At 34.3% G+C, this 18825-nt stretch overlaps 1 protein-coding gene across 5 annotated transcripts in view; it reads left to right on the top strand.

The window, feature by feature from the left end:
* The window catches only part of BTBD8 (BTB domain containing 8), a 102221-nt gene that overhangs the window by 73176 nt on the left and 10220 nt on the right, over nt 1–18825 (top strand). For all 5 annotated transcript variants that reach the window (XM_078072762.1, XM_078072761.1, XM_078072764.1 and 2 more), the window contains 6 exons: nt 2484–2572; nt 3038–3140; nt 12305–12487; nt 13173–13310; nt 14207–14336; nt 16763–16824. In XM_078072762.1, the coding sequence (XP_077928888.1) occupies nt 2484–2572; nt 3038–3140; nt 12305–12487; nt 13173–13310; nt 14207–14336; nt 16763–16824 (705 nt within the window). The remainder of the gene's footprint in view (nt 1–2483; nt 2573–3037; nt 3141–12304; nt 12488–13172; nt 13311–14206; nt 14337–16762; nt 16825–18825) is intronic.

Below are 18825 nucleotides of genomic sequence, written 5' to 3'. Positions count from 1 at the left end.
ACCTGAGCTGAAACCAAGAGTCAGACGCTTAACTGACTGAGCCATCCAGGTGCCCCTTGCCACCTCTTTAAAAATATATTTTAGATAGTAATTTAAATATATGTCATCCCCAATTCTGCAAGCATATTTTGAAAATGACTAAAGGTCAGTCATCCTGTTACAAAATACTTGGGAATTAGCATTTTTATATAAGTAAAATTCTCAGATAGCTAAAGTTAACCTCTCAAGCCAGTGGTCAGTAAACTTTTTCTGTAAAAGGCCAGATAGCAAATATTGTAGGTTTTGTGGGCCATACGTTCTCTATCACAGCTACTCAGCTCTGCTGTTGTGGAGCAAAAGCAACTATAGACAATATGTAAATGAACCGCATAGCAGTGTTCAAATAAAACTTTATTCACAAAAAAACAGTGGTGGGCTAGATTGGTGGTGGTGGGCCCACAAGTATAGTTTGCTAGTCTCTGCTTTAAGCAGCAAGTTACTTTGTATTTTTTTTTTTAAGATTTTATTTATTTGAGAGAGAGAGAACAAGCAGTGGGGAGGGGCAGAGGCAGAGGGAGAAGCAGACTCCCTGCTGAGCAGGCAACTCCACACGGGGCTTGATCCCAGGACTCTGGGATCATGACTTGAGCTGAAGACAGACACTTAATGAACTGAGCCACCCAGGCACCCCAAGTTACTTTGTATTTTAATATTATTTATGGAAATTTTTCTTAAGTTGTATATCAATTAATGGACATCACAATGTAAAGGGCTGGTTATTCCTAAATAAAATTAGATTGTTGGACTTTTTAACTCTTGTTTTAGTTTTACAATTTTTCAGACTCTTGGTGTTTTTATGTTTATACCAGTAATTTCTTCCCATGAGTTTGATGCTGTTATCTGAAGTGGTTCAGAAAACCAAATAATTTAACTTGGTAGAATTACCACTGTATAATCTATATAGTGACAGCCATTTCTGATTTTAGAATAACCTAAAGTACCTCCAGTTACCTCAAAGGGAAAAACCAAATGTTAATTTGCAAAACAAAATATTTACATTCAATTTATTAAACATTAATATAATACTTCAGGAGAAGAGTATTAGAAACTCAAATTAATAGCACTTCATAATTTTGAAAGTTGGAAATCACTGACCTTATTAGAAAGACAATGCTGAATCCAATTCTGAAGAAGCTTTTGCTCTTCTCTGAGAGCAGGGGATCTTCAGAAGGACACATTTAGAGACTATATACATAAATTGATCAGTGATCTTTATTAAGTGTATAAACCTCACATTACAATAAACGAATGTGTAAAAAGAGAAGTTGAACTCTATTCACCCTAATCGGCAATAGATGTGCTTAGGATATAATCCAAAACCTGAGAATAAATGATATGGGCAATATGTAGCACAGAGGCTTAACACCAAGAGCAGTGACTTGTTGTCACTATTTATATCTACATTTTATTTGTTTTAATTCTTTACTTCTGTATATGAGCTTTTAAAAATATGTTATATAATTATGATCTAATTCTATCATTTTGTCTGAGGTCAGTGTAGGACCTCCCATTGCACATGTACTTAGAGTTATATTTATACTTTAGGAAGCAGATTAGACCATATGGTTGCATTGCAATGTGATGTTCTAGAAATTATTATACCATTTTACTTTAAAAAATTAAGCCAAGGGCGCCTGGGTGGCTCAGTTGGTTAAGCGACTGCCTTCGGCTGAGGCCATGATCCTGGAGTCCTGGGATCGAGTCCCACGTCGGGCTCCCTGCTCAGCAGGGAGTCTGCTTCTCTCTCTGACCCTCCCCCCTCTCATGCTCTCTCTCTGTATCTCATTCTCTCTCTCAAATAAATAAATAAAATCTTAAAAAAATAAAAATAAAAAAATAAAAAATAAAATAAAAAATTAAGCCAAATATAAGCAAAATAAGTCAGTCAGAGAAAGACAAATACCGTATGATTTCACTCATGTAGAATTTAAGAAACAAAACAGATAGAATATAGGGGAAGAGAAGGAAAAATAAGACAAAAACAGAGAGGGAGACAAACCATAAGAGACTCTTAACTATAGGGAACAAACTGAGGGTTGCTGGAGGGGGGCTGGTGGGGGGATGGGGTAACTGGGTGATGGGCATTAAGGAGGGCACGTGATGTAATGAGCACTGGGTGTTATATGCAACTGATGAATCACTAAATTCTACCTCTGAAACTAATAATACACTCTATGTTAATTAAATTGAATTTAAATAAATAAAATTAAGCTAAATGAAATTAGAATAAAACTTGTGTGCATTCTGACAGCTGAGAGAGCTCAAATTCTATTCTAGAAAACTAAAGGTTGTTAGTGATACTCAATTTTAATAGACCAGACTTTTGAATTACACACATTTATTCTGCAGTTTAGGTTTATAAATCAGATCATCTTTATGAACCAAATACTTTTAGCCTCTGTAAGTTGAAAAAGAATACATGTGGTGTTTTCTGTCAATTTTAGCCTGTTCCCAGAAGGTTGGCATCTGTATTAGAGTGCCTGATTATTGCTCATACAGTTGGAGTGGACAGTCTTTTTGCTGACTGCATGAAGTAAGTGATCTGAAGTAGTATTGATACTATTAATGTAGGGATTTTGTTCTTCCATTCTTCTCATTTTCTGGGGAAATTTTGGAATTGGCCTATTTTCTTGGGCACATTATGTATAGCTTAATGCTTAACTAGTTGTAACAATTGTGAGGAAAAGTATTGACTTAGATATTACTCAAGATGCTTGGGATCAATTTTATTTTAGCTGAACCATGATTATTTATGTTAAAATCTGTGCATATAACTCAGAGTGGATTTAAAATATGTGTTTACAGAAAAGGAAGGACAGTTAAGTCCATCAGAGAACTCACAAAATTAACTATAAAGGTCTTTAAAAAAATTGACTATAAAGGTTATTCATCACATATATATGTACAACTTATATCATTGGAAATAAAAGTATTATATATTATAATTAAAAATATTTTCATTTCTCTAACTTAGGATTCTTCGATTTTTTTTTAACAGGTGGATTGTAAAGCATTTTGCAAGGTTTTGGTCTGAGAGAAGTTTTGCAAATGTACCTTCTGAGATTCAGAAAAGTTGTCTTAATATGTTGATTCAGTCTTTAGTGAGTATAATCCGAATACCCTTGTTTGTGTTTGTCATCAAAAAGTTTATTTTATAGGAACTTTCAGTGTTTTAAATATAAATGTAGAATTACATTATAAAAGCAAGATGAGAGAACCAATTCCAGATAACCCAGAACCAGTTGAGAACCTGTCCTTAAGATTCTGTTCCTCTGTACCAGATTCATTAGTTAGGGTTCAGAGATGCAGAACCACTAGGAAGTATATTTTGGTTCATGAACAAAAGGAGAGAGGTGCCACAGATGGAGGTTGTGCTATGGTATCAACATGAATTTCCTTCCACTCACCAAAGTAGATTTGGATACAATGCTGAAACTTCTCTATGGCAACATTTCCCAAGGGGACCAGCATTTACTTGGAAAAGAGTGCTGTGTTCTCAGTGAAGTAGACATTTGCTCTGGATATAGATTTGCCTTCCTTGCCCCCAGTGTTTCTGCTAAAACCACTATCCATGGACTTACAGATTGCCTTTTTCACAATCATGGTATTTCATACAGCATCACTTGTGACTAATGAACTCACTTCACAGTAAATCAAGTCTGGCAGTGAGCCCATGCTCATGATTTCACTGGTCTTTCCATGTTTTCTATCATCCTCAAACAGCAGGCTTGGTAAATACCAGCTATGACCAAGTTACCAGTTACAGAAATGAGTGCTGTAGTAGTGATGATATAAATACCCATTTCCCTTTTTTATGTGAATATTTGTTTATATAAACCACTGTTTGTATATACTTTTTCCACTGTCTCATATCTCTACCATCTAAGGCATGTTAATAATAGTTAATTTTATATCTCCGTATTAAAGTTACAGGATACCAAAGGAGAGTGTGAATCAGTCTGGAAAACAATAAATATCATCCAAAGACAAAAAAGGGACTTTGTATCCTCTTATTGGGAAAGGGTTAGCATGTTCATTGTATACAGGATAGTTATACCATGTTAGGCAAAAAGCATAACTTTGTTATTGTCTCCATTTGGGAATTAAATATTGTTTAAAGAGAAGTGTATGGGTGCCAAGCTGACAAAGGACAGGCTGCAGTAAGTTTTGTAACATTGTCAGCTTGGTTAGGATAAACTGTGTTTCCCAGAATTTCCCTCTTTGAATGTTTCCAGTTGAAGTGGCCACAGGAGACAATTTGGGATGCGATTTGGAGGATAAAAGTGAAGCAGCAGCCTTTTTTTTTTTTTTTTTTTTTTTTAAACACCAGGACTATTGGGGCAGGCACTTTCTTTCATACATATTGCTTGTTTACTGGCTCACCTAGTTGGCATGGAGTAGCAGACGAGCTGCAACTGCTCCACCTTGCCCTTTGTCCTTTTTTGGCTGCTCTTACCCCTGTGCGAAGGATATGGTTAGCTCCATGATGAAGGGCACCAGCATCTCCTGAAGGATACCCATTTCATCCAGGTTGGAGGCAGTGAGAACTGAAATGAGTTCATCCTTGTGGGTTATAGTTTGTGCTCTTGGATGTCAGCTTGTTCTTGCTGTCCTGTACTTTATATCTGTCCTCCCTTCTAAGCTGCCTTCCCTGTGGTCTTCAAACTACATCATCATATGCAAAGACCATTTAACCAGCTCCCACGATTGCATATGGTCAAATCCCTGTAACAAATTCCTTTATATATATAATTACCTCCTAGTGGTTCTCTTTCTCTGATTGAACCCTGAATGATACATCAGACTGGGTGACGTGGAAGATACATCTAAACCTAACCGGGAAAATAAGTGTAGACCATCAGCTAGTGAGATACCACTGCAAAAAGTAAATCTCAATCTATATTTAGACTAATGAAGGACTGTGTAGTTTTGTTGCTTAATATTTTGTATTAGTTTCTTTGGTCAGTGAATAGTTACTCCCTGTTCATGAAGGCAAACAAATGGCCCAGCTATAATTCAGTTTACTAGAAGTAGAAACATCATTTACTACTATTACTGTTATTATTATTGTTATTATTTAGTAGGTGTTTTTAGATCTTTACAGTTCAAAAAATAATTTTCATTTTAAAAATTTTATATAAGACAGGTATCTCTATTTCACATATGAGAAAAGAGAATCAGAGAAGTAAGTGCTTTATTCAAGTTCACAATGTCTACAGTAAATGACAAAGCATATCTTAAAACCAATTGCTGCCATTCTGAAGATAATGTGGTAGGTGCTCACTATGGGCAAAGATTTTTTTTTAAGAAGTGTGGACCTTGACTTCATCATTTCACAAATTGATGGAAGAAATGGCATTTAAATAACTAAGCAAAATACAAGTTAGACTATGATGAGTACTAACATTAAAGTTCCATGTCAAAACACAGCATCCATTCTTGATAAAAACCCTCAACAAAGTAGGGATAGTTGGAACAAACCTCAACATCATAAAGGCCATATATTTGAAAGACCCACAGCTAATATCATCCTCAATGGGGAAAAACTGAGAGCCTTTCCCCTATGGTCAGGAACAAGACAAGGATGTCCACTCTCACCATTACTATTTAAACGTAGTACTGGAAGTCTTAGCCTCAGCAGTCAGACAACAAAAAGAAATAAAAGGCATCCAAATCGGCAAGGAAGAAGTCAAACTTTTGCTACTTGCAGACAATGTGATACTCTATGTAGACAACCCAAAAGATTCCACCAAAAAATTGCTAGAAGTAATACATGAATTCAGCAAAGTCAGAGGATATAAAGTAAATGTGCAGAAATCTGTTGCATTTCTGTACACCAATACTGGAATTTGCCTATAATATCATTAAGAGATGGAAAAAAAAGGAATTTGACACAGCATAGTTGTCAGCACTCTTACACTGTTGGTGGGAATGCAAGCTGGTCAGCCACTCTGGAAAATAGCATGGAGGTTCCCCAAAAAGTTACAAATAGAACTACCCTATGACACAGCAATTGCACTACAAGATATTTACCCAAAGGATACGGAAATACAGATTCGAAGGGGCACATGCACCCCAATGTTTATGGCAGCATTATCAACAAAAAGTAACTTTCGTGCACTGTTAGTGGGAATGCAAACTGGTGCAGCCACTGTGGAAAACAGTATGGAGGTTCCTCAAAAAATTAAAAATAGAAATACCATATGGCCCAGTAATTGCACTACTGGATATTTATCCAAAGAAAATGAACACTAATTCAAAAAGATAATTGTACCTCTCTGTTCATTGCTACATTATTTACAATAGCCAAGATATGGAAGCAACCTAAATGTCCACTAATAGATAGATAAAAAGATGTACACACACACATATACACACAGGAATATTACACATCCATAAAAAGGATGAGATATTACCATTTGTGACAACGTGAACGGACCTAGAGGGTATCATGCTGAGTGAAATAAGTCAGACTGAGAAAACAAACACCATATAGTTTCACTTATATTTGGAATCTTAAAAAAAACAAATGAATAAACAAAAAGCAGAATCAGACCTATAAATACAGAATAAATTGGGGTTGTAAGAAAGAAGGGGTGGGAGGATGGGCAAAATGGGTGAAAGGGACTAGTAGATAGAAGCTTCCGGTTATGGAGTTGAGTAAGTCACAAGAATAAAAGGCACAGCGTAGGGAGTATAGTCAGCGGTACTGTAATAGTGTTGTCTGGTGACAGACGGGAGCTACACTTGTGAGCACAGCATAATGTATAGAGAGGTTGAATCACTATGTCGTACACCTGAAACTAATGTAACATTGTGTGTCAACTATACTAAAAAAAATTAATAGAATATTTTTAATTTTTTCAAATTAAAATTTAAAATAAGTTATCCAAAAAGTGAAAGAGCAGACAATCTTCTCAGTCTTTTGTTCTAATTCAGTTCAGCTGCATGTGCCATGTTGGGTGCTCTACTCCATTGGTGACCTCCATTAGTGACATGCCCAACACTGTCATATACCAACAGAGATAAGAAAATGCTGCATTGAACTATATTTGAAGGGTTTCGTTTGTTTTTTATTAATGTGAGGGCAGTTCAGTAAGATGTGACTGCTCCCTCCTACCATGTACAACCATTGCTTTTGGGAAGAAGAGAAAGCAGGGGGGAGGCATGAGTATAAGAGAGAAAGGGGTTAGAAAATTTATGATTTTATAATGTGTAATTACTTGAACTATTTCAAAACATGATTAGATTTTTCTGTGTCAGAATATTTTGTTTAAGCCCTTTAAAAAAGCAAATTGTGAAGAGTTTTTAAATTTAGGAAAGTTAAAACAAAAGTAGGTATGGGCATGGTCTCTAGCGTAAAACAAAATGGTATATATTATGCTATTAGTCCTAAGGCCAAAGGATAGCTTAAGACCTATTTGATTAACACAATATCGTAAGGATTAGGAAATAATATGAGTCATAGTGTTTGTTCAATAGATGGTATTAAGACAACCAGGAAGCTAGGCTGGAAAAATTTTAAGTTGAATCTGTAACTCACATCCTGGTATGCCAGGGAAATATTCCAAATAGATCAAAGGTTTTGTTTTTTTGTGTTTTTTTCTTAAGGATTTTATTTATTTATTTGACAAGAGAGAGACACAGAGAGAGAGGGAATACAAGCAGGGGGAGTGGGAGAGGGAGAAGCAGGCTTCCCACTGAGCAGGGAGCCCGATGCGGGGCTCGGTCCCAGGACGCTGTGATCATGACCTGAGCCGAAGGCAGACGCTTAACGACTGAGCCACCCAGGCACCCCTAGATCAAAGGTTTTAATGTGAAAAAAAAAAAAGCCATTAAAATACTACAACAAGTCCTAGGAGAATTATAACCTTGGCAGGGGAGTGGATATATAAAATTCAGAAGACTTAAAAAATTCTGATTAAATAAAAATGCAAAATTTCTGTGTAGTAAAAATGACCATAAGTAAAGACAAATGACAGTTCATATCATACTTTTGATTCTAATTTTCCTAATATAGATAGGATTTCTATAAGTTGATTTTTAAAAATAGGACAAAATTAGATCACAAAGAAGATACAAACACCTCTTAATTTGAATAAATCAACTTCATTTAAGAGAAATGGACATGGAAATTACAGTATCAAACCATTTTTATCTTGGGGCGCTTGGGTGGCTCAGTTGTTAAGCGTCTGCCTTCGGCTCAGGTCATGGTCCCAGGGTCCTGGGATAGAGCCCCACGTTGGGCTCCCTGCTCAGCGGGAAGCCTGCTTCTTCCTCTCCCACTCTCCCTGCTTGTGCTCTCTCTCTCGCTGTCTCTCTCTCTCTCTCTCTCTCAAAATACATAAAATCTTTAAAAAAAATTTTTTTTATCTTTTAGAATGAAAAGAATTAGCACAACTTTTGCTTTGTTTTCAACCTTTTTTGACTGTGACTGAGAGTAAGAATTTCTTTTTACACTGTAACCCAGTACACTCACACATATAAAACCAAAACAACTTTCACAGAAGAGTACTTACCATTATTACATGATGTACTGATATTTCCTATTTTTCTCTTTTCTCTCTGTTTTGTTTTCTAATGCTGATCGTAAGCCACTAAAAATATTTCTCCAGGTTGCTAGGAGAGAAATCTACAGTTTGGAAAACAGTCCTCCATTGAATATATATTGGCAATGTTTAGGATACTTCTGGTGCCCCACCTCATATCCTCTTGGCCAATGTGTGAACTCCAGCCATTGCTGCAGGATCCAGCTGCATATGTGTGCAATCCAGCAGCAATTTCCCTCAGCCACATCAAACATATTTCTCACTTTCTGTCCTAAGTCTTCACTATCACTCTACACAAGGTCCCTACAACTCAGTAATTCTGACACCTAGGCAAACCTGGGAGTCGAAGAAGGAAGTTAACATCCCAGGGGATAAGCCTTGATTAATGGGAGATGGGAGCCAGTGGTTAAATGTTTCCCTGTTTTGTCCCTAGGGCAGAATAAATCAAAGTGCATTCTCTGTGGCTTTTCAAAGGGTCCCTGCAAGATTGAGCCCCAGTTGCCTATAATAGTGAATGCTATATCAGTGCTTGTCAAACTTTAATATATACACAAAACACTTCAAGATCTTGGTTACATGTAGATTCTAATTCAGTAAGTCAGAGGTGGAGCCTGAGATTCTATGTTTCTAACAAGCTCCGGGTGATGCAGATTGTGTGGCTCACACTGAGTAGTAAGGAGCTAGATGAGCACTGGGTGTTATAGGTAACTAATGAATCATTGAACACTACATCAAAAACTAATTCTACTCCTGAAAGTAATATTACACTATATGTTAATTAACTAGAATTTAAATAAAAACTTGAAACAAAGAAAACTAATGATGTATTATACAGTGGCTAACTGAACATAATAAAAAAAAAAGAAAATGTGATACTTAGGTATTGGTAAAATTATATATCTGTAAAAAATAAAATGATCAAATATGAAAAAATATAAATAAATAAAACCTTAACCCACAGTAAGAAATATATTTTACATTGTGATCTGATACACACATACGCATTGTGTGTGTGTCTATCAGTTTGAAATAAAAGTTTTATGGAATAAACCTTAAAAAAAAAAAGAAGGAAAACATACCCTTCCATTGGCTTACCCTCCTTCCCTGTTTCACTTCCCTAATGCCCTCAGATTCTCTTGGGATCACTTCCCAAAATAAATAATCTGCATACAAGCCTGTTTCTCAGGCTCGGGGTTTAGGCAGAACCCAAGCTAAGACAGGTAGTAATGACCCAGCAATTCTGTTTCTAGGAATTTATCCTATAGAAATGTTCCCATATGTATGAAATAATTTTATTTACATGATCTTTCATTACAACATTGTAACAGCAAAAAATCAGAAACAATGTAAATATAAGTGGAGGGTTGGTTGAATGATTTATCCATATTGTGGGCTATTATGTAGCTGTTAAAACAATAACAAGGCTCTTTATATTCAGATAAGAAAAATATTTAAGTTGTACTCTAAGTATAAAGGTCGAGTATAGAGTATCATTCATATTAATTCCTCCATTTGAGTAAAATAAGGGCAATGTTACATATATTTCTTGTGTGTGTATGTATGAAATAACTCTGGAAAGATACAGAAAATAAATAATATTGATTGGGAGGAGGGAAATGGGTGACTTAGTACTACCCTTTATATATTGTTGAAGTTTGGAACATATGTTAACTGTTGGATTAAAATTTTATGTGTTTGGTCTAGAAATGTATTACATTTTCTTCTTCCTTTGAACCTCAACCTTCTTTGAACTCTAACATTTAATGTTATGTCTTCAGATCAGTATTGGAATAAGATCACATACCACCTATGTTATCATTTATGTCCAAATTTAGTTTTCCAACAGATTCCAACATAAATTACTACTATACTTTATATCTGTATTTTTTTTTAATTGTCATAGCACATAACATTATGTGTGTGGTCAGCACTTTGTAGATACCTGCCAAGTTTATTTGAATACCCTACATTTGGCTTCACCACCAGAACAGTCCCTATAGTAGAGCAAATTGAGCTTATTGCTTAAAAGCACAGTTACTCAGGATGTCACCAGAGGAGGAAAGGGTTTTGGTACCAATAAATAAATAAATAAATAAAAGGAATTATAGCAATGTACGATATTTTTACTCTAATAAAGTAAGGGAACTATATAATACATTTTAAAAGAATTCTTGGTAAGTGGGTAAAATGTTAAAAGTTTTGTTGTTCAAGGATTAAACTTAATTCAGCTTAGGAATTCACATATAGACTCTCACCCTCTGATGATGCTAAGAAATGAACAAATATTTGAGGCTCTACTATGACCCAATTCTGTACTAGGCCCTGGGGATATAGTGGTGAGCCAAAACAGACATGGTTTCACGCTCAGTAAACATAAAGCCTAGTGAGAGAGACAAATATTAATCAAGTAGTTGTGTTCATGATCGAATAATTACAAATGAATCAAGTACTCTAAAGAGAAGGGACAGGTTCTCTGATGGCACATATAAAAGGGATCTGATGTAGGGCTAGAGATCAGGGAAGATAGAGTTTGAGTTGAGATCTGAAACATACAAAGGGTGTGCAAAGTTTACATCATGCAGCCTATGTTAAGGATTTCAGTCTGTCACTTCCAGATTTATCAGTTATCTATTACTCTTTAACAGACTATCCCAAAACTAAGTGACTTAAAACTACAGTTTATTATTTCTCATAATTTTGTGGGTTGACCGGGTTATTCTTCTACTGATTCTTCCTGAGTTCTGTCCTGCAGCTGCTTTTAGCTGGTGGCTAAGTTGGAGCTTGGGTTCCCACTCTATGTGCTCTTTCTTACCCAGCTCCTTCATGGCTTTGTGGTCCCAGAATTGCAAAAGCATAAAGACAGAAGCTGCAGGGCTTCCTGAGACCTTGGCTCTGGAACTTGCACAGTACCACTATTTCTGTAAGCAAGTGAAAAGGCCAATTTAGATTCAAGGGATGAGTAAATAAATTCCAACTCTCAATGGATGGAGCTACAAACAGTTTGTGGCCATGTTTTTCAATCTGCTACTATCTATTAGATAACTATTTACTCATTAAACAGTTATTTACTAAGCATTGTTTCAAGAACTAGAAATCAAATATGAATAAGATAAAGTAATGTATACGTTGCCATTTTTTCCTTTCCCTTGCAGCACATGGTATTTGTAAATTGTCATTCTGCCTTCCATAGAGATCAGTATTCATGAATATTTTTTTCCTGTGGTATAAAAATGAATCATCATTAAATGAATAAAATATAGAGTCTTACCTAATTAGACAGGAGGAAGAAAATCATTGGAGAATATAAGTAATTTTTAACCTTTCTAAATTTGTAATAAAGTACATGTATTTTATAGTCAGAAAAGAATTAAGGTTATGTCAGTGTAGCCATATAGTTATGAATGATATCTATAAGCACAAAAACTAATTCAGTAGTGAAAATCACAGAGAGGTCAAGTTTTTCTTTGTAGTTATATTATACCTCTGTTCTCAGGTTTTTTAGAGGTGGTTTGTTCCCAGCTCAAATTTTGCCCTTTTGGATAATTCTGAATGAACAAATAAATATTATAAGTAATGACAAAGACATTAGCTACCTGGAATTTGGGGTTTTTTTTTTTGCAGGAAACATCATAAGAAAACAAAAGTATTTTATTTGCTTAGAAAGTTATATATGAATAGTAATTAACTTTTTTTTCCAATTTTTTTGAAATTATAAGAATGATAAGAATGCTGCTTTTCTTCTGATGGAAAGTGACAGGCTAATCATCAGCTTACCCAGAGTGAAGTGGACAGAAGTAGCACTGACTATGGCATCTCAGCTGCAAGAAGAATGTATTGCATTTATTATAGAAAACTTCTCCAAGATCATTCAAAGTGAAAATTTTGCTCTTCTCTTACAGGTACTATGTCTAAAATTATATCCTATATTTAGCCCCATCTTTGTATTCTGATTACCATTATGTAAGAGTTTTCAAATGCAGGTTGCCTTTGATTAAATTAGTGTGACTTAAATAAATTCCATAGCAGATGGCACGCTTGCATAGGATTTAGAGCAGTGATGGACAGGATTTTTGGCTCACAAGATAATGAAGGCAGGAGGGGGCAGGTATGAATGCACTGGCAAGGCATAATGTAACTCTGGCCAACAGTAGCTCTCAATCAGCATAAGCCATATTTTAGAAACCAGTCATAAAGATACTGTTCTGTCAGTAATACAGTTATGGTCCATGCAAAATTCTCAGTCTTATTGGGGATCCACTTGTTGTAAATTTAGTTATTGAATAAAGAACTTTGATTATTTATTTCTAGTTCCATTTTTAGGACTATTTTGCCTCCTAGGAACAGTGTGTGTGTGTGTGTGTGTGTGTTGTGTGCAGATATTTTTTTAAAGGAAAGGGATTTTTATAATAATGGTTATTATCGTAACTATGTAATTATAATAATTATATTATTAACAGAGGATAAGATTTCTGGTTGACTTCATATGGCCAGTTATGATAAATGGTCTGTTGTTAAGCCAGACTTTCACATTTCTTACACATTTTACATGTATTCCTATTAAATATAAATGTCTCTGTTTTGTAGTCACAAGCAATGAGCAGCACAGCTGATCTATTGGACAAAATTTTAAAAGCAATTGAAGAAAACATTACCACTGAGAATAGTTGCTCTCTTCTTATGGCTCTGGACACATTACTGAACTCTGACAGTACAAAGGAAATGGTATTGAAAGTGATGAAATTTATTTAAATGATATAATATTTGAATTGTTTTAAGATTTTAAAATATATGCACATTTTAAATGTTGCATGGTTCATTGAAACTAGGTGATAGGGGGTTGGTTATAGTCCCTACCCTTGTGTTTGTTTGGAATTTTTCATAAAATAAAAATTTTTTAATTTCATTTACCTCTAAACAGACATACTGCAAAAGTTCAGAATTTGGCAGTTTGACTCACTAATTCTAAACATAGTTTGGAACTTAACAATATTAATTGGTACAGTGTAACTCTAGTATTTCTCCCCTGTCACTGTATTAAATGTCCTACATATAAAACTTACAGAACATTTTAAATAATTTTTTAGAATTTTTAATAATCTATTTTTATTTTTATAATATATTCTTAATTCCTTTTTGTCTTCAGAAAAAAAATCATATTTAAAATTGGATTGACTAGGAAAAAGCAAAATTAAGATACTATTTTTAAATGCACTTAATCAATGTTAGTAAGCTTATTGCAAATTATTGGCATTTTGTATTTGTTCAACAAGAAAGATAAAAAATTTCATCATATTTATTACTGTTACATAGAGTATTTGACCTTGTAATGTCATAGTTGATTTGAAAAGGCTGTAGAAGGTATTCATGTATTCATGTAAAGGCCACTGGTGATTTAAAATAATGTTTGGTTAAAACGGTAAGGTTTAGCTTCATGTTCACTATAAAATTCTGTTTTTGAAGAGTAAGCCTTCATAAATAACATGTACCCGACGATTTAAAAAATCTAAGTGATGACATCATTGATCTAGCTTAGGAGTAAGTAGATTCGGAAAGGAATAATGACTGGTTGCTATGACAATGTGGCTCTCACCAGCTGCTGATTTGTTGCTTGAACACAGGGTTTTACGTGCAAGATCCAGGCTCTGCGTGATAAGCTGTGGATCTTCCTGGTTCAGTCTTTCTATGCTGTTCGTCACACAGAAAGCTGGAAGCTGATGAGCACAGATGATCAACAGAAAATCCAAGCAGGTATGTTAGCCTTGAGATTTTTTATTCTTATTTTACGATCTCTGTGACGAGATATTTTGAGGGGATGCTAATAAGTGGTGGGATTAATATTGTTTGCTTCTGTTCAATAATAGCTTGCTAATTGAAACTAGTGATAGTATGTTTAGGCAGTTTTAATAAATCATGCTTTGCTGTTCTTGGAAAATGATTCATTTCCTTTATATATGTATTTATCAGTTTTTAATCCTACTCTATATTAGCAGCAATGTTCCAGCTAAATTTGCTTAAAAGCGTTCTTATAAAGAGATTAGAAGTATAGGAAAATGTAATCCATGTAGAACATATTACCAAACATACTTTCTCTTCCTTTTTAAATATATTTTGCCGTAAAGCTTTTCCATCTTTTGCATAATATATCATTTCTTGTGGTTTTGTCTAAACTAGATGGCTTTATTTCACAATTGATTGGTTCAGTGATACGGTGTGTGGTATTGCGGAGTGTCCCTCAGGAGCCTCACAGTAGTCTCTGACATTTAATAGGTACCATTTGAAACGTTAGCATTAAACAAAAGATGTATAATGCTCAGAATGTATGTTTGTTTCAAAAATATTAAGATAAAAATTTTGAGGGTGTGGAACTAAAAATGGCTTCATGACTATTTTTGGGTTAAAGCAGGTGCCTTAGAAAAAATATTTGCAGATTCAGCAAGTATACTTTTAAAAACATTTTAAGAGACTATATTTTAGGAAGCGAACGTTTTTGTACTATAAAACATGAAAGCCCATATGTGATATATTCTTGATAGTACATAGATATGTTAAATTCTTTAATGGGATAGTCAGAATATGATTTGCTCTGTCTTGCATTATGAGCATAACATGATAGTGTAGCTAGATGTGAACTGAAGAGCACTTTTCACAGAAATTCCAACAAAATAATGAAAGAACAAAATCATGAAACAATGAAAATCGCAAGGTCTTCAGGAATTTGAGATTTTTTTCCTTATGACTATTTCTATACTGATTTTTAGATGACAGTTTTTACTACAAAAATCTGTTCAGTGTGAAGAAATAAGATCGGCATTGCATGAGGTGTCATTCAGCTCTCTTCTGATTGGTAGTAAACTTTGTTTTTCTTCATTTTAGAGGATTTCATAGTTAAGTTGTGCCTTAAACAACGTTCTTTATCTTAATTCTATAAAGTGCTAATTAAAAATACATACAAATATATATGTATACATATGTAAAATAAAATGTTATTGGTAATTGTACTAATTGTCAAAAAGAACTTTTCAATCTATCCTATCAGTGTAATAATATATTTTTTTTAATCTTCAGTATGTTGAATTATAATGAGTCCTGACTTACAGATAGTTACTGCATTGGGAAACCCCAGATAAAGGAATGATTCTAGATTGTCTTTGTTATAGCATTTCTTATATTCTAATTGAGTTACTGACCTTTGGGAGAAATCTTATATTAATTTCTTTTTGTATAGGATAGTGCAAAGTCATTTGCTTAGTATAAATCAGTCCTTATAATACCATTTCTAGGATCCTGCTTTGTCTTATAGCACAGATCCTATAGAACACAAGTAGTAGAAGATGCAATGGGAATGTTACATATAATTTAATATATTTTTCACCAGCTGATTTAATAAATAACAAATGATTTTGGAGATGATATTTCTTCAAACTATGTTTTAAATAGTTTGAAATATAACCTTCAAAAGAAATAAATACATTAGCTGAACTATATTTATAGCTCTCATCCCATTATCTCTATATATTTTCCTGACGTCATTCAGATTCTTATTTGAAGAATATAAAAACATGAGTTCCCCAATAATTCCCATTTAAACCTAATCTAGAAAGTGAATTTTTATTAATTCTAAAAAGAATGATATAGGTTTGAAGATTGTTTCTTGTTTTATTTTCAACAGGACCTTATTTTTTTCTCTTCTCTTTCCTTCTTCCTCATGATATCGCTGCAAAACCAGGAAATATTTGTAGTTAATTTCAACAGAGTATTTTTACATTTTTTAGGATAGACACTTTCTCATATTTAATGGTTTATAAAATATTACATTTGCCACAATCCATAATTTTTTGAAATTTGGAAAACTAAATGAAACCAGTTATCTCTAAAACTTCACAGCTTGAGAAAATTCTCGTTTTTTGTAAATGTATGAATCCTCTCATGAGATTTTACATTTATTATTAATTTTAATAATATAAAATCCATAGAGACCAGAAAATAAGATTGAAAATAGGGTTCTTTAAAAAAGAAGTTCTAAAATATAATATGGAATTATTTGTGTGTACTAGATTGCTTTTAGCCTTTTTTAAGTTACTTCCATTAAAACATGACCTTTTTCATACTGTTTTCCCTCTACTTTTATGGTAATGTTAGTGTTTCCTATAAAAATAAATTGTTTCTTTCTACAGCTGCATTTGACAAAGGTGATGATCGAAGACTTGGCAAAAAGCCTGTATTCAGTAGTTCTCAGGTAAACTTTTAAAATTTTACAGGTCCAAATGAAAAAAGAAGCTAAATAATTTAAATTTCATTATTTTATATTTCAGTGATTGTTTAAATGTATTCTTTCATTAAGTAAAGCTGTTTCTTAATGAAAATAATTTTGAGTCTTTAATCAAGCAAATATTCTATAAATTTTTAAATTATGTGGATTTTTAATACCCAGCTGGCATAGGAAGTGAGCTATTCTACCTTTTTTATTTCCTTGAAAACCTTTTTGGCAACTAACATACTGGAGCTATTCCAACAGATGAGAAGTTGTCTAAAATTCTAGACCTAATTCAATGTCTAATTTTCTAATTAACCTACTTCTTAAAGAAGATTTTAGTTGGCCCAGTTTTCTCTATACTAAGATTTTAATTCACACAGTACATTTTTGGTGTGAAAAAGGCAATCAGTACCAAGAGTATAGTTAGTTGTGTTTTACTTTAAAAGTTACTTGCTGTATTTATCTGAGGTATCTAAAGTAGTCAAACTCTCAGAAAAACAAGAAGGAGAATAGCAGTTGCCAGGGGCTGGAGGTATAGGAAAAGGGCAATTTTTCAGTGGGTATAGAATTTCAGTTTTACAAGATGAGAAAGTTCTAGAGATTTGTTGCCCAAGGTCTATATAGTTAACATTACTGGACTTCCCACTTAAAAATGGTTAAGATGGTAAATTTTGTCTTTTTTTTTTTTTATCCCTTCCCACACACAAATGAGTTGGTGTATTTATTATAATGTGAAACATTTTTCTTCCCCTAAGCATGGAACGCTGCTAGACTCGCCCTTGACCATTCTTAGTTATACTGTACGGTTCCACAGAACATACTCTAAGAAGTGGTAACTTAGGATATTTTTCTCTATGTTCCCTGTTATCCCCAGTGTTTTTTTAGGGCCCCCAAGAATTACCCGATCTGCCTTTGTTTCTGCTGTTCTACTCACTCTTATCAACCAGGCTTTTCTTCTTTCCTTGCCTTACAGTGAAAGAGAACAGACTCTCATTGCTCTTCCTTACCTTCCTGGCATTCAGGTTGCCTGAAGGTTTATGCTGTTAACCACAGTGGGAAGAAAACTGGGTAATATGTTTCCCTCAGAAGGGCAGTATACTGAAATGGGTGCTAGACATCGTATAATAAGAATTAAAACCTTGACTTCACTTTTTTTTTTTTTTTTAAATCCTTACCTAGAATTTTATTGGTTTTGTGAGGGAGTGAAATGGAAAATGTGTGGCCTCCATGAGGCCAAAAGGCTGAGTGCAGGGTACAGGTTTCCTGGGGCCTCTCAGCGTCATTTTTTATCTGCCTAAGGTGTTTTTGCCTACCCCTACATAGGGGCGGGAAAGTGTGTGTGGGAGTGTGGGAGGGAAGGCTGGGTGGAGGAAGAAGGCTCTCCAGCCAAGCGCAAGGGATGCAACACTGCCACCTGGCACAGTTGCCAGGACAGTGTGGCCTTGACTTCACATTTGTTATCTCGGCCATAGGTGAGCTTGCTTGTCTGTACAATGGACTAATAAAACCTAGCAGAATTATTGTGAAAATTAAATGAAACAATTAATGTGCAATTATTTGGTATGTAGTAAGTGCTCAGTAAGTACGGAATGAATAAATGTGTTTTACAAGAAGAGATGAGATCTTCTGAAAGTGGGAGAAGGTTAATGAGGTAAGACAGATTTAAGAAGAGTGCTGGTACCAGAATACTTAAGGTAATGATGTCTGGGACTTGTTTCAAAATAAAATGGTAGTTACATATGAAACAAAACTGGCCAGGAGCTGATCACTGTTAAAGCTGGATAATAGGTACATGGGGGTTCATTATACTATTCTATCTTCTTTTGATTATGTGTAAATTTTACTACAATAAAAAGTTAAACAAACAAACAAAAAAAGGAATAGTACTGGAACCAAAAGGGTGTCTAAGGGGAATTCTCTTGAGAGTTGCCCTCTTTTTCTCATTTTTCTCAATAGCATGTGGTCTCATATTTGTCAGTAGCA

The sequence above is a fragment of the Halichoerus grypus genome, chromosome 5, assembly GCF_964656455.1.
Source record: "Halichoerus grypus chromosome 5, mHalGry1.hap1.1, whole genome shotgun sequence".
NCBI classification, from domain to species: domain Eukaryota; kingdom Metazoa; phylum Chordata; class Mammalia; order Carnivora; family Phocidae; genus Halichoerus; species Halichoerus grypus.
This window is presented reverse-complemented; position numbering and strand designations above follow the sequence as displayed.